We start from the raw sequence: 16,267 nt of genomic DNA, 5'->3' as shown, positions 1-16,267 counted from the left end.
AAAAAAAAAAAAAAAAAAAAAAAAAGAATTAAAAAAATATAATAAAGTAAAAGGAAAGAAGAGAAGAGAAAGGGTAGAAAAAAATTAAGAACACACAAACTTTCACAACATGACAATTTAGTCTGCAAACGCAATAGAACTATACACATATAATACCGGTGTGGCTCTGTTCTTTAAGTTAAAAAGGATACAAAGGCAGGCTCAAGTAAAAACAAACCATCCCTCCCACCCCCACCCCCACCCCATTCATACAAGTTCTATCAACCAAACCTCTCCCGAACCAACATCATCAGTTTCTTTTTGCCTTTGTAGATTTGTTTCAGGTTGTCAATAAACTGCGTAAACTGAATGTGTCCGTCATGCGCCATTAGGAAGGTCTCTCGGGCCTTGCTGAGGAACTCTATAAACTCACTATAGTGCCGAGGACTGATGTGGGTGAGTCGTGAGTGCGTTGTGTTGATGTAGGCCCCGATCGTGGCATCCAGGAGCTGCCTCAAGGGGGCTTTGTCCAGTGACATGAGCTTACCAGAGTTCCTCCTTCCATGAAGTCCCACCATGCCAGGAGTGGTCAGAGTGCACCTGCGCAAAATGTCTGACAGTACCGTTGCACACTTGACACTCTTGACCACCAGAGGTATTATAGCTGCAAGCTCGTTTTTACCGAGGGAGTGGCTGAGCGCACAGGCCCACAAAACGTCATTAATGGCAGGGTGCGTGTCCTGATTGTAGCTCAGGTTGAGATGGGTCATGGCCAGGGTGGCCAGCTTGTAGGCCCTCATGGGGTACCCGCGGTGCTCCATGTACCGTGCTATCGTGAAGAGCTGGGTGTAGCTCATGCCGGTGGTAGCAGCGTCGAGAACAATTTGGTACGCCGTCTCAAAGGCTATGTGATCCTTTTCACATAGGGTGAGTGCGGAGAGGGCGCAGTTCTGAGGGTCCTTCATGGCACACTGCAATGCGAGTGTCCGGGCACTGCCGGCCAGCTTTTCCTGCTGATGGCAGTCCAGGTGGAGGCGGACAATGGTGCTGTTGGACATCACCGTGGTTGCAACTATACTTGTGGCCTCAGTGGGAGTAAAAAGCGTAAACCAGCTCTGCATGATGCTGTCTAGGGCATAAACACCTGCGAGGAACACAGAGAAGCCTTATTACTGACAAGGACGCTGCCTAGAGGTCTGGCCTTATTTTCACTTTACAATCAATGCTTACATTGTTAACTATCACCAGACATGAGCGAGGCCAGAAAATCCTATAAGGTAATGTGCCTGGGAGCAACCTTTTAGAATAAAGTTATTATGGATTGTTATTCAGTGAAGTGCCTGAAAGGAACATGAACTTCCTGTAATACAGAACTAATCCTCTCGGTAGCTGGTATTTGCACTGTGCTGCTTGCCATTTCAGACAATGGCTTTTTGCTAATGAGTTCCAGTTCACTGGGGCCTCCTGTCAGATACCCACTACAGAATCTGTAGTTTTTCTCAGAAAAATCACAACCCCCAATAAAATAGGTAGTTTTTATGTGGTGTGTGTGTGGGTTTGTGTGTAAGTTTAAAATACACATGATATAAAATGATTAAGACACACAAAGAAGCAGGAAAATGTGACCCATAATCAAGAGAAAAACTTCAACAGAAGCAGACCTACAGATGACTCAGATGTTGGAAATGGCTGACAAGAACTTAAAAATAACCATTTTAAGTACACAGACCCAACATGCCTCAGCTGTAGAAAAGTCCTAAAGGTGAATGTTTAAAGAGAAGGTACTAAATTGCAGAGAGAAATTAGGCATGTATCTTGGTGCAGAGGAGGGGAATTGTGTGGCAGTTCTTAAGGTGGTATTACTTTGTATTGTTTCACTAAAGCATCACATCAATAATATAAACATAATTTTTATATTGAGACCAATTTACCTTTTCCCAAAATAACAAAGCATCACAAATTAATAAAAGAATAATAACAAGAATGACTTTACAGTATCTGCTGTGTCAGTTTCTAAATACTGAGGTGGTAGTGTCCTCTCAGCAAGAGGTATGTGTCCTTTTCTGATGCAAACAGGAAGAAAGAAAGACAGGTGAACCAACATTTATTTTCAACAGCCACCATTTTGTTGGTGTTGATGCTCCTGCCGGGAATGTAGTTTTTTCAGCACTGACTGCTGCAGAGGGGAAGCAGGCAGCTAAAAGGTCTCACAAATTGCAGCTTGGGGGATCTTCTTAGGGCTAGCTACAATATCTCACACATTTGAGAGCTCACCTGAACCATACCCAGTGGTCATTTCTCTGCTGGGCAGCATGACAAGGCCTGAGAGGATGAAGAAAACACTCCGAGCAAATAGGCAACTATATCATTTTTACTGAAATGGACTGAACCACTAATCCAGTCTCAAGTTAGTTTCAAAGGTGGGCTCCAATCCACCAAGGATTCATGCTGGAACCCTTTAATATAAAATTGTAACCTGATTATCACAAAAAGTTACTAAAAGCACCTTAATAGTGACAGAACAACTGGATAAAAAGCGTCTTCTCACTGACCTATTCCATTTTAGTGAGTTTGGAGCCCCACATACTTGACAGTTTGGAAGAGGAGCAATGCAAGTGTGTACAACTGAAGGCTGGAGGGAAGGGAGCCCCTGTTGGTTGCTGGAGCGGCAGGAGCCTTGGAAAAGTCAAGGTGAAAGAGGGAAGAAGTTCTTGTACCTATAACTGAGGAGTTAAGTCTGACAGGAGGTATTGGGGAAGCTCCTCCTCCAGAGTTTACCTACCCACTTCAGTAGCACATGTTACCAGCCATCTGACCATCTCCCGCCGTCGCCAATTTAAGGTTGACAGTGTCATTCGCATAACCTATAAGAAAGATAGGAAAACAAAGTGTTTTGGAAGATTATCCCAAGTCAGTGGAAATATAAAACAATTCATTCCAAGGTATAACTACATGGCAGTCCCCCTATTAGCAGGAGGACAGAGAGACATATTTAGAGAAAGCTCTGCATATGAATTTGTCCATGGCTCTCCCAGCCTTGTCCCAGCCAGAGAGGCAGGAGGTCCACACTCTACTCCTGGTGGGCCAACTGACCAGATGCAGCATCCTGGACAAGTCACTCAATCACTTTTCTCATCTGCAAAGTAAGAGGCCTGGGCTGAAGCATTAAACACAGCCCAGGCCTCATCTTCTCCCCAACTTTAACACTCCATGGTTTTAGATTTCTGAGGCTCTCCTGAAAAAATTCTGATTACAAATCCTCAGATGGCAGAGGTATTTTAGTCATTATTTCAGTCTCTGGTTCTCTTGTTTGGCAAGTGTGAAGATAACCTCAGGTCCATGAAAAGAAATCATCTTTGGCATCATTAGTGATCTGATTTTGTTTTTCACTTTCTAATAAGAGACCCCAAGATAAAATATCCCTGTTCCTATTTCCCCCATTTTTTTAAGATTCAGAAAATCTAGGCACGTAACTCCTAAAGCCTTGGAAAGGCCCTGTGGGATTTCTTTCTGTGTCTTACAAGGAATGAGGCAGGGAGCAAACTCTCAGTAACCTGCCATTTATCCCCCAAATCTGCCAGGATTCCAAATACCTGGAAAACTTGTATTAATGTGTGTTTTTTCCTGCATACCTTTAAGAGGCAAAAGAAATAAGCCAAATAACCAGAATTTATTTTTATAAAGAAACTTCTAAAATGTCATTTTATTGTTTAAATGCAATCAATCTCCTATACCAGTGATGGCGAACCTTTTGAGCTCGGCGTGTCAGCATTTGAAAAACCCTAACTTAACTCTGGTACCGTGTCACATATAGAAATTTTTTGATATTTGCAACCATAGTAAAACAAAGATTTATATTTTTGATATTTATTTTATATATTTAAATGCCATTTAACAAAGAAAAATCAACCAAAAAAAATGAGTTCGCGTATCACCTCTGACACGCGTGTCATAGGTTCACCATCACTGTCCTATACCCTCTGCTCGTATAGTACTATATACGGTAACTGTATTTTCTTGTAATACAATTCTTTAAACTTTATTCATTACTGTAAGGAGAATCCATAACTAGAAAACTAGATTAATCACCTAATCAGGGTATTCCATTCCCCATACTTTAGGTAACTAGAGGATAAAAATTTCTTTCACTGCTTTTCAAGGAGGGGGGAAAAAAGCCCCCATAAATGTATACAGAGATTTCCCGAGAAAAGTAGAAATATAAACTTTACAGTTCTGGGTTTATACAGTAATCTTTTCAGAGTTTATAAGAAAGCAAACATCTATTGGCATAACTAACTGAAAATGTCCTGGGTAATATGTCTAAGTGGCTTGCTGAATGCTGAAACTGGCCCCTGGCACTATCGCTCCTTCTTTTTCTTTTTTAAAAAATATATTTTTTATTGATTTCAGAGAGGAAGGGAGAGGGAGAGAGAGATAGAAACATCAATGATGAGAGAGAATCATCGATCGGCTACTTCCTGCATGGCCCTCACCGAGGACCAAGCCCGCAACCCAGGCATGTGCCCTTGACCGGAATCAAACCTGGGACCCTTCAGTCCACAGGCCGACGCTCCATCCACTGAGCCAAACCAGCTAGGGCCATCACTCCTTCTTTACCTAATTTCTCAGGGTTATAAAAGAGAGTGCCTTGGCTGGTTTGCTCAGTGGTTAGAGAGTCAGCCTATGGCCCAAAGGTCCGATTCCTGGTCAAGGACAGGTACCTTGACTACAGGTTCAACCAGTTGATATCTCTCTCTCACATCAACGCCTGTCTGTCTGTCTCTCTTTCCTCCCGCTCTCCTTCTCTCTCTCCCCCTCTAACCTCCCCCCTTCCACTTTCTCTAAAAATCATGGAAAAAATACCCTCCCTCTTTGGATGAGGATTAAATTAAAAAAGAGCTAGAACTACCCATCTATTATGAAAATGCAAACATCAATAAAAATTACTTCCTCTAAGAATTTACCCCTAACAACTGAATCTTTATTATACACTAGAGGCCCGGTGCACTAAATTCATGCACTGGGGAGGGGGGGGGGTCCCTCAGCCCAGTCTGCACCCTCTCCAATCTGGGACCCCTCAGGGGATGTCCAACTGCCGGGATTGGGCCTAAACCGGCAGTCGGACATCCCTCTCACAATCCAGGACTGCTGGCTTCCTACCGCTCGCCTGCCTGCCTGCCTGATTGCCCCTAACCACCTCTGCCTGCCAGCCTGATCACCCCCTAACCACTCCCCTACCAGCCTGATCAATGCCTAACTGCTCCCCTGCTGGTCCGATTGCCCCCAACTGCCCTCCCCTGCCAGCCCGGTCGCCCCCAACTGCCCTCTCCTGCCGGCCATCTTGTGGCTGTGGGTGCTGCCATCTTTGAGGGTGGGGCAGTCAATTAGCATATTCCCTCCTTATTAGATAGGATGATAGCTTTATTTAAGTCTCTAATGAGCAATAATTCTTCTCCATTCATTAAAGGAGAAAAGGTGACGTTAAGGCTATAGAAAATGATTTTTTTATTTGAAAGACACATATCAAATCAGCCTAAATGTCAATGCAGTCCCTGCACCTCAGGCAGTACCTGGTTCAGGGGAAATGACCTCAGCTCTGAAGCACAGTGCTCTCCCGAAAGTCTAACAGACTTATGCACCCAACTCATTTACCTGCACTAAATAAATCCAAGTAAGCAAACAGAAACAACTTCAAAATGCTGCCTTTATTTAGCAATCGTTGGTATCCTAAGAAAGACCATGAGTCACATACCTGCAGGCCCAGCTCCAGAGATACTTTCAAAAGAGTGATGTCTGGCAAAGTGTCCATGAGAGTTGCTATTTTAAATGCATCCTGGGCAAGCTTGAAGATGTGGGATGAGGAGTGAATGTTTTTCTGGATGGATTCTAATACTGTTTCCAGCCTCCGAACATCGCCTGCAATGAACAAGGAAAAACCAAACCAAACCAAATCAAAGCAAAATAAAAACAAACAAAAAAATCATACCAAACACACACATACAAAGGGAAGTAAAAAGGAAACAAAATAAACATAAAGCAGAAGTTAATTTCCCTGAAATGTTCACAGATGGCACAGATGTTATAACTAAGTCACTGCCATGTCTATGAATCTTGGCTTCACCCAAAAGAAACACTGAAACAAACCCTCAATGACTAAAAACACATGTGACCCAGGACCAACACGAGATAACAAATAGCTCTCCTAGTTCCTACTTATATATGTTTGGTGAATATTTCAGGGAAAGAAAAAAATATAACCAAACTTTTCAATCTCCTTCTGAATCTCAACCATCACTCACACAGCATGGCAACTAAACCTGAACTTTGCCAGCAACAGGTTTAATGATGCAGTTAAAAGAGGAAAATGCCAGGCTCAAATGAACAACACCTATTTTGCCCCATAAGCTAACACTAATGAAAAGTATCCCCTACAACCCACTACTGAGAATCTGATAGCAAACATGACCCTTAAACAAAAAGGTAAACTAACAAAATAATCATGAGGCCTCAGGACAATCCAATACCTTTGGCTGCAGTTAGCATGGTGGACGCCAGCTCACACTGCTGGGATTCTATGTGGCTTAAAGTGAACCAGCGAGGGTATCGGTTGGGAACAACTGACGCAATGTGGTGTGGGCGGGTGAGGTCTCCTGCTGGAGCAGCAGATTCCAATACTAGTAGCCTGTAACGAGAAGAGACAGGGTAGGTGGCTCCTGGTTATCACTCATCTATCATCTTTGCCACGGGGACTAGCCTATTGCCAGAGGAGTGGGTAGATGCTGGGAGAACCGGTCAGTCCTTGTGCAGGAGGAGCTGGTACAGCTACACTCTGCTGTCTGGATGCCAAAGTCATCTTGTTAATTACTCATTATCCAAACCTAAGGGATTTCTTTCTTTAACACCGTTCAGAAAATTGCACAATTCAAAGAAATTAAGATATGTAATAATGAAGTATGAAACTCAGTCTTGATGTTTACCTACTTTCAAGTTTTTGAATCTTACCACTCATTAAAAAATAGAAATCAACAGAAAACTAACAGTGAAGTGGATATTAAGACTTAGATTACAACAGTCAGGGATCAGGTGGATAACTGAGATATATATGCTTAACTTACTAAAACACAACATAAGAGGGAAAGTAAAAAAAAAAAAAAAAAGACTCCCTTTCCATTACTCATACATTCTAAAAAATGAGTTCCTTATTCCTTCAGGCATTTGTAGTTAGAATAGGTTCTATCATATATATCAGAAGATGAGGAATGTATATGATCCAAGTATTTGTCCTTGACAGTCTCGTATAAATTCCGTGAATTTCCCATTTCAATCAATCTTTGATTAATATGTTGACAAATAAAGAATAATTATTAAAAACAAAGCACATGCTTAGTGATCGTCTCCAAATATAACTGCCAAAGAGATTAGTACAGTAGCTATAACTGAAATAATTCCTCTACAATCATCAAAACACTGATCTTCAATCAAGTACACCAGTATTAGGAACTACAGAATAAGAGCTGGGGATCAAGAAGAGTTAGCAAGGTCAGGGTGAGAAGCTGGCCTTGGGGCCCCATCCAAGAGCAGGTACTGCTCTGGTAAATCAAATGCCTCATTATCTTTTCCCTTTATCTAGGGACAAAGAGATGTTAGCATTAGAGGATGGCAAGGTAGTCAATTAAGTAATAAGCATTTTGGTGGGGTTGCTCTTTAGTTTAAAAAAACACACAAAAACACCCAGAATGTTCCTGAATTAACAGGCAGGTCTTTCCAGAGTTGTAGAAGAAACTAGTCGACCTCTCTGGAAAGATGAGAAAATGAGTGCTGAAAACACCCTTCCCCAGCCCACCACGCCTACTTCCAGAAGGACTAAGCAGCAAGTAAGCTACAGGTCTCTCTTCCTTCCTGTTCCCATGGCTGCCCTAGGAGGTCCCACCACATAGTCCTTTGGCAGGGGGATGGTGGCAGGTAGAAGAGAAGAGGTGGGAAAGCAATTCCCTTGTGCCCTTCTAGTACCCCGTGAACAAACTGCCTGGGCAGCAACCAAGCACAATCATAAATGAGTTTCTGAGTGTCAGCCTTAGCATAAGCCAGACCCACAGAGAAATCTTATGCTATTTTCCTCTTAAACTTTACAATGGTCAGAGCAATTGCATCTGGTGGCATCATAACATTAGCATCCTTCCCTTTACACAGGAGCACAACTCTCAAATTTGAATAGGTATAGAGCTGAGCATCTGTCTTCATCTGACAACTTTCAGCTTCCAAACATGGGAACAGGAACTTACTAAGTGTGCTTTAATACTTTGTACACCATAAGCGTCTATAGACGCAAGCGAGATAAAAGCGTCTTTGGACATGTGGCAGTTAATTGGTTAAAACACAAACCAAGTGGTATAAAATAATTTGGTGGGAAACTTTTGCTTGTTAGTTTTAAATTTATTTTTTGGTATTTTAAAAATAGACAAGAGAATTTATAAGGTTTCTCTAGTAGGTAAATGAAACTTCACATTGCCAAGGGAAGCATGTGAAATTGAAAGATGTCAGCCTCAGAACACACTGACACACAGGTCCACACACACCCTTATCACTGCACCAAAAAAAAGGCCTCTGAGAGATGAGCTACACACATAAAAAGGCAAGAGCTTGATTTGAACCCACTGTACTGGTTGCAGACATAGAGTCTTTGATGAAAAGTTTCTATGGGATCAAACTATTCTCCGGCACCTCAAGCTTTTAGGTTATGTTCATGGTTTGTCTTTAGGTGACTATAATGAGGTCTAATCTGCACTTTAACATAGAAGTGCTTTAATTTCTTTTTAAAGGAAAAAGTTCATGTTTTAAGAAAGGCAGATATTCCTTTCAGGTCCTTGAAGCACAATAGGCTACAAATAATACTGACAAATACATCTTGAAGTCACTAAAAAATATTCACCAAGAACAGATTGGCAGTAAAAATAATTATCTGGTGAACTGACTTTTAAAAGAGAAGTGAAAATAGAAAGGTGAGTGGCAGAGAACATACTCTAATTGTTATTGCTGAAGAGGACGGACTGGAGAGGACATGGCAGCAGTCAGTGCTGAGGGGGGCAGATCCTGGCAGACCAGCATCTGTCCTCCTAGTGAAGCCTTCAGCACTAGAAACAGTCCCATCCCCGTCACCCTCCACTGGAGTGCAGGGTATGACAGCAGTCAAGGATACTATCTTCCTTTTAACCAGAAGTCAAACAAGCCCACGGCCCATGAACAAACCACTACACAATCCAAGAAACATATAAATAAATATGTTCTGTAGATTTTCTGCTGCCTACAAGAAACATGAATGAATGAGAAATCAGTGAACAGCCATTCCCCCCAGGGGGGAATTTGGATTGCATCTGCCCGGCTGGGCTGTGAATACGTACCGCATTGCTCTCAGTGCAATTTTGTATGCCAATTCAGCATCATGAGGTAGGAGAGAGGTGAAGAGATACTTGGCAAATGTGTGCATTGGAACGCTCTCCCGATGGATTATTTCGCCTAAACCACTATATGGTCCGGCTGTGGGAAGAGAGCATACACATTTTACATTCCTAAAAAAGGAACTAAGATTTCATGTAAAGTATATCTTAAAATTGTTATGTAAAGTTATAACATATACAAGCTAATCTAGTTAAGATTTCATGTAAAGTATATCTTAAAATTGTTATGTAAAGTTATAACATATACAAGTTAATCTAAGTCAGCGGTCGCCAACCGGTGGTCCAAGGACCACTGATTGTCTGCGAGGTCCGAAAGGTTGGCGACCGCTGATCTAAGTGGCATAGTAGAAGGAATACAGATTCTTAGTCAAAAATGATTCTATAGGCTATAGTATTCAAAGTCGAATTTACTTCAGGAAAAATCCTCCAACTGCAGCACAGGTGAAATGAGAATCAAAGAACTAAAGGGCAGAGCTTTTTCACATTATAACTGCTTTGGAGAAAGAAACCTTCCAATGTATAAAACCTCACTGAATTCAAGAAACATCCTCTGTACACGTGTATGTTCCAGCATCCAGATTTTCAAATGCACAGATAACTCTGCCGCTTAACTTTGGAACCTGTGCCTGGTCCCTCAGTCTCAAGGGCACAGACAAGCCAAGTTTCCAGAAAAGAGTGCTCTGAAGGGTTGGGAAGGATTCTGAACCACAAATCTCAATACAAAGACTTTAAACATTGTTTCTTCTAATAAGCAGAAATACTGATTCTCAGAAAGTGATTAATAATAAGAGAATAGTTACCCATTTGATACTCACCGTAGGCAAAAGAAAAAAAATTAAAGTAACTGAAAATTTACTTTTTGCGCTCCAAAAGACCAATTTTAAAAGCAAAATTACATTGAAGCAGCCAAAATTCATTTCTTAGTAAGCTATGACAGGGATGGTGGCAGAGCCGACTTCCCCTGTGATCTCTGAATGCTGCCCTAGGAAGGGCAATACAGACTTTTAAATTTTTAAAGGAAACCACAGTGGTTAGTTCAACTACTTTCCACTTACGTACCTTGAGGTTTAGTTACTGTAAACTGTATAATAAATTAGTTTCCATGTCACCTTTGGGTAAAAACTGTTTCATGATTTCTAGAGTTATGAACCATGACACTACTGCTCAAAGGACATAATGCATTTGTTTTCCCTGAGAAAAATCAGTCTTGTGAAGAGTTTAAAATGCAAGAAATGCAGAAGAAACGGTGAGAGGAGTTACTGCACTAGCATGGAATAGGAACATTACGTATGACATATTATAGATAATTTTAATAGAGGTTATTTTTAAATTTCATTAGTATTTTTGAATTATTTGTTCTAAGTACTTGAAAAATCATATAGTAAACACCATTTTTTTTAACCTAGGTAAATTAAAATCCATCCTACATTTCTAATTTTACCAAACTTATTCAACTTTTTCTTGTGTTTAAGATATTTAAAAATGCTTTAATGATCTGGTATTCTTCAAAAGCTGAAATAGCATTATACTAGTAGTTCGACCTTTAGCTCATATAATGAGGCCAAATTATTTAGGTTATTATTATGAACTGAATGCTCATTATCTCCCACCTCAATTCATTATGTCAAAGTCCCAACTCCCAATGTGACTGTATTTGGAGAAAGGGCCTTCATAAAGATAATGAAGGTTAAATGAGGTCAGAGGGTGGGGCCCTGATCCAATAGGATTAATATCCTTATAGGAAGAGACAGCAGAGAGCTAGAGCTCTCATGCATGCACCTTCTCTCTCTCAGGCAGCTGTCTACAAGCCAAGAAGAAGGACCTCACCAGAAACTGTACTGACCAGCACCTGACCTTAGACTTTTCAGCCTCCAGAACTGAGGAGTAAATTTCAACTGCTTAAGCCACCCAGTCTGTAGTGACTAAATTAAATTTACCTTATTAATTACACTTAGTCTTTTCTGTTATGGGAGCCTCAATAGACTAAGACACTAACTCTATTTTACTTAAGAACTAAATATAGCAAATTTGTAGACTATTTTTTTCATGTCTCTTCCATTTCATTCCAATGTTTCCCCCTTAAACCATCAAGCTACCTGTTCACTATGCAGGAAAAGCCAGAATGCATAATCGGCACTTTGTTATGACACTTACCAACAAGCAAAACATTCAGTCGGGTAACACCAAATTATTTGTGGCTTAATAATCACTGTAATTCAATAATCAGTGTATTGAATAATGAAAGACTAAAATTTGGTAGTAAGTTCCCCAGAAGTTTCCGACATCTGAGTCTGCTAACTATTGCACCCCTGAAATTCCTGGAGTACATTGATGCATAAAGAAGTTGGTGCCCAGTGCAGTCAACTCAACCATGAAGTGCCTATCTTCTGGAGTTGACAGAAAGGGTCCCTTTCTTTCCTGTTGGACTGTTTCCTGTCCTGCACCACCCACTCTCTGTGGGCCGAGCAGGGATGAGTCAACAACACTCTTCATCAGGCACAGTTCTTATAAAAATATTTAACGGGGAGGTATGAACTAATCAAAGACTAAGACAGTTAAAAACTATTTATGAGTAATGAACATGGAGAACATTTTAAAAGGTAAATGATAAAGAGATATCAGACACCCTCAAGACTGAAAAGCATACACCCTCTTCCTACCCTTCAATATATTGGAAACCAAAAGCCAGTTACTAAGAGCCAGTGACATCATAAAAAAGCTTATGGCTAATGATTTTGCTTATTTCAAAAGAAATTATGAGAGGAAAGTAAAAGTAAACAGTAATGAAAGAATCAAGATCACTTGAAATTTGCCAAGATAGGCTTTTATGTTTAGAAGAAGAAGAAAAAAACTTTAGCAGAGTGCTTCAAAAAATTAATATTAGGAATTTTTACCTAAATTAAGCATGCTATTAAAAACATTTTCTCTTTAGAATGCATTCCTAAAACACAAATGTGTATAATGTATTGGTGAAAATATTTTCTTTCAAATAGATCTTTAGCTTTGGAAAAATAAGAGAGGTTTTGAAATGCTATTTTCTCTAAATCCCTTCCCCATATGTAACAGTTCTGAATATAAGATGAAGACAGCACACTTTATGAGCCTATCAGAGAGAATCCCATAATAATGACAAATGTGTACTTGAGAGAGAAGTCATTTTTATCAATTAGACATCACCTAAATTTACCATACTAATTACACTTAGTCTTTTCAAGGAAAAAAACCACACAAAACTGTGTTAAAAAAAATGCCTGCCAAATTTGTTAGGCACTTTAGCTCTTAACCTTATGAAAAGAAGAAAATTGGGCTTTGCCTTAGAGAGTCTATGAAACTTTAACTTGCTGGATCTAATCCTAATGAATTCTCTGAAATAATGACTCAGCACAGTGGAGATCCACTCCTGCAGCTTTCAGTCCTTTGTTAGCATGTGCAAATGACATATTCAAAACCCAGACGTCATGTAATAGCCAATAATTCAGAGGAATGCCAATCAATTTCCATTATATTATTTAATTGATCCAGCAAAGAGGAATATGGCTACCAGCAACAGCTCACTAAATATCAAACTTGCATTTATCTCAGGAACAACAAGCCAAAATAAAAACAGTCCTTTTCAGAGCTGGTGGCATTAAATGGGGCTCATTTCTAATAGGTTATCCTAGGTGACCACCTAAATAAAATGATATAAATCTGAACATCTGTATTTTTTTTATTAAGTAATACTATAATTGGATAATGAACACTCACTGATCATACTACCAGGATAACCACCATATTAAATACATTCAAACCTTACTCCCAACATAAATAAAATTGGCTAAATAAGTGGAAAATCTCTTTATTAAACTACCTTCTAATAGGAAGACTGCTTGCTTTCGAAAAATTTTCACCAGTGTGTCATCCAATTCAATTTCCTGAAGTTTAGAAATGAGCTGCTCCTCATTCCGGCAAACCTTCTCTTGTGTGTACAGCCCATCAGGCATGATACGCTGCTGTCCCAGCCCTATCAGGGCTACCTCCACAGCTAGTGTTAAATAGGATTCCCCTTCTTCTAAGAATTTGTGTGCAGGTAGATGCTGGTATTCCAGAGATTTGCACTGTCCCATATTCTCTGTAAAATGTCACAAAAGAAATCAGAGTTCAGAAACTACTTTTTCAGGTACAAATATTTGTTTTACCCAGTACTTGTAAATGAATTATTGACTTAATTCCAAGAAGACCAAAAAACAAGTGTATAGCTTTCCATTATGTTTTCTAAATGAATAACTAGATGTGTATGTTTTGGGGGATAGAATATTACAAATATTTTTCCCATTGAAAATGAATCACCAAAGAAAACTATAAATCTAAGAGGAGATACTAAGAATACTTAAGAATGAGAAAATTTTAATTAAACAAGTGTAAAATTATATGATGACTGCAACAGTTACCAATTCTTAAAAGCCTCACAATAAAAAAAGTTTGCATACTTTTATCACAATGTTAAAATCTATACTAATGAAAGGGTAATATGCTAATTAGACCAGATTGACCGGACATCTTCCGGATGCCCGACTTCCTTCCGGACAAAGCCACGGTGGCGGGGGCTGAGGCAGAGGCGGTTAGGGGCGATCAGGCCGGCAGGGGAGCAAGCAGTTAGGGGGCAATCAGGCCGGCAGCGGAGGGCAGTTGTGGGTGATCAGGCAGGCAGGCAGGCAATCGGTTAGGAGCCAGTGGTCCCAGATTGTGAAAGGGATGTCCCATCGGCAGTTGGACATCCCCCGAGGGGTCCCAGATTGGAGAGGGTGCAGGCCAGGCTGAGGGACACCCCCCTCCCATGCACAAATTTCATGCACCAGGCCTCTAGTTTATAATAAAAACAGTAGAGAAACAACACATGTAACCCAATTTCAAGGGCCTTTTTGTTATCAAATAAGTCATCAGTTATCACAGTAGTAATGATTCTTTGAGCATTCTCTTATCTCTGTTTCCATTAGAAACTTAACAAACTTTCAACCACTGAACTCCCAAGGAAAGCACATTCACAGTCATACCTTTTGCCCTCCCAATAGAGTTTTGGGTCACCCATAATCCATGGAGGTAACCACCACAATAGACAATATGGAGGCAAGATAATAAACCCTCTGAGCTCACCCAACCCTGGGAGCAGCAAAGGGACAATCCTTTCTCACTCCCACATTATGCACATCCTTATTGTATATCTTTATGCTGGAAAACAGTCATCAATGCAAATAAATTCTTAGATGCACAACCACTGACTAGAAGAGAATAAATATGCCTAAGGTTCTTTATACATGCTGTCAACTGTCGAATCTGAGCCTGCCTGAAAAGCGGAGAGTGCCTATTTCCTTGCTCTCTTGCTAGCTGTAGATATTGTTAACTGTATGGATTCATAAAACAAACTGTGAAGAAAAATGACCACTGCCATTCAGAGTTTAGAAAAAAGGGCACACGAGACCAATGTCAAGGTTTTACCTGTGAAATTGGAGAATCCAGGGAAGCTTTCATCGTCCATGTGGCAGGCTTCCATAAGGCTGCTGAAAAGAGTGCCCACAGGGTCCAGAGGGTGTCCAACCCAGCCCTCCAGATTGGTTATCAAGGTTATGCTTTTATGGGGTAGCTCTGTGTAAGAAAAGGAAATTGAGAGATGAAAAGAAGTAAAGGGAAGAGAGGCTTTGCCATTTAAAGCAGCATCCTGACAAATTAATACTGAATTAAATTAAAAAACAAAGATACATATAATCCCCAACTTGTAAACTATTTTGAATTCGGAAGATTCATCTATAAATCAATATAAATGGTACTAACCTCCTAGGAAAGCTCCCAAACATCTATTTAATTCATGTGCCCAGGGTACAGTGTTAACATTACAATGTATACTTTTAAATTATGTTGTATGAGGAAATGTCAATTCCAAACTGTCACCTGAGAAGCTAGGGACAATTCCCCTCACTTCCTAAGAGTGACATTAGAGAGGACTAAAAAGTTGCCCCCAGAATTACCACTGGATAACTCTACAATTTTATTAAGAAGATGCTCTCAGAGTCAGTGCTCACTGGATCACCTAAGCTGAAGACTAGAGGGCAGTTGTGGCCTGGGTCAGACTTGGACTCCCCCATGAATATTATTAGCTTACTTCCCTATCACCTTATGAAATTGTTCCTTATCATGGATCAGTGAGCCATTTAAGTGAGGACCTTTGCCACAAAAAGGAACTATAGCAGAAGATAACATATCATTTGAATGAAACATATCCCTTTCATTTTTCACAGAATGTTAGCACTTTCAAGTTCTTCAGTTAAATTACAAAGTACTGGAAGAAAGCTGCAAATATTTTAAAAGACATATTCCATTGTTGTAAAAAATGCAACATTTTACATCTTAGTGTTTACTAAAGTAATAAATGGTAATAACTCCTTCTTAAATGAACATATAATAAAATCTATACACAATCCTATATAATAAAAGCGTAGTATGCAAATTGCCCCCTCAACTGGAGTTCTTCTGGGAGTTCCACCAGAGGGCGGACCGGCTTGGGGGAATTTCATGCACTGGGCCTCTAGTATAAAGTATATAAGAAAAAAACTGCTTGTAAATTGCTAAAGAGCCATTCCATGAATCCAACATTCCTTTAGAAGTTTTCTGGTTTGGACAATCAACTATCAGTACATAAAAATAAAGCATTGCCTGCCATAATGTATTAAAATTTATAGAAGTTTGGTCCTAGATTCCTTGGAAAGGTCTTTCCCTTTGGTTTCTATCACTAGCTTTCATATACATAACCAGTATGAAAAAAAGAAATATGGGAACAACCAAATCTATATGCTTGATAG

The 16,267-nt window shown here is 40.1% G+C and overlaps 1 protein-coding gene across 1 annotated transcript in view; it reads right to left on the bottom strand.

The window, feature by feature from the left end:
* Positions 1–100: 100 nt before the first annotated feature.
* The window catches only part of ZSWIM6 (zinc finger, SWIM-type containing 6), an 87,582-nt gene continuing 71,415 nt past the window's right edge, over positions 101–16,267 (bottom strand). The window contains exons 9-15 of the mRNA XM_014550500.1: positions 14,910–15,056; positions 13,285–13,545; positions 9,378–9,513; positions 6,504–6,661; positions 5,732–5,895; positions 2,762–2,843; positions 101–1,123 (exon numbers count right to left, since the gene is read on the bottom strand). Coding sequence (XP_014405986.1) covers positions 261–1,123; positions 2,762–2,843; positions 5,732–5,895; positions 6,504–6,661; positions 9,378–9,513; positions 13,285–13,545; positions 14,910–15,056 — 1,811 coding nt within the window. The 3' untranslated portion in view covers positions 101–260. The remainder of the gene's footprint in view (positions 1,124–2,761; positions 2,844–5,731; positions 5,896–6,503; positions 6,662–9,377; positions 9,514–13,284; positions 13,546–14,909; positions 15,057–16,267) is intronic.

The sequence above is a fragment of the Myotis brandtii genome, unplaced genomic scaffold, assembly GCF_000412655.1.
Source record: "Myotis brandtii unplaced genomic scaffold, ASM41265v1 scaffold115, whole genome shotgun sequence".
Taxonomy (NCBI): Eukaryota; Metazoa; Chordata; class Mammalia; order Chiroptera; family Vespertilionidae; genus Myotis; species Myotis brandtii.
Note: the sequence above shows the minus strand (reverse complement) of the source record. Positions and strands in the feature narration are given on the sequence as shown.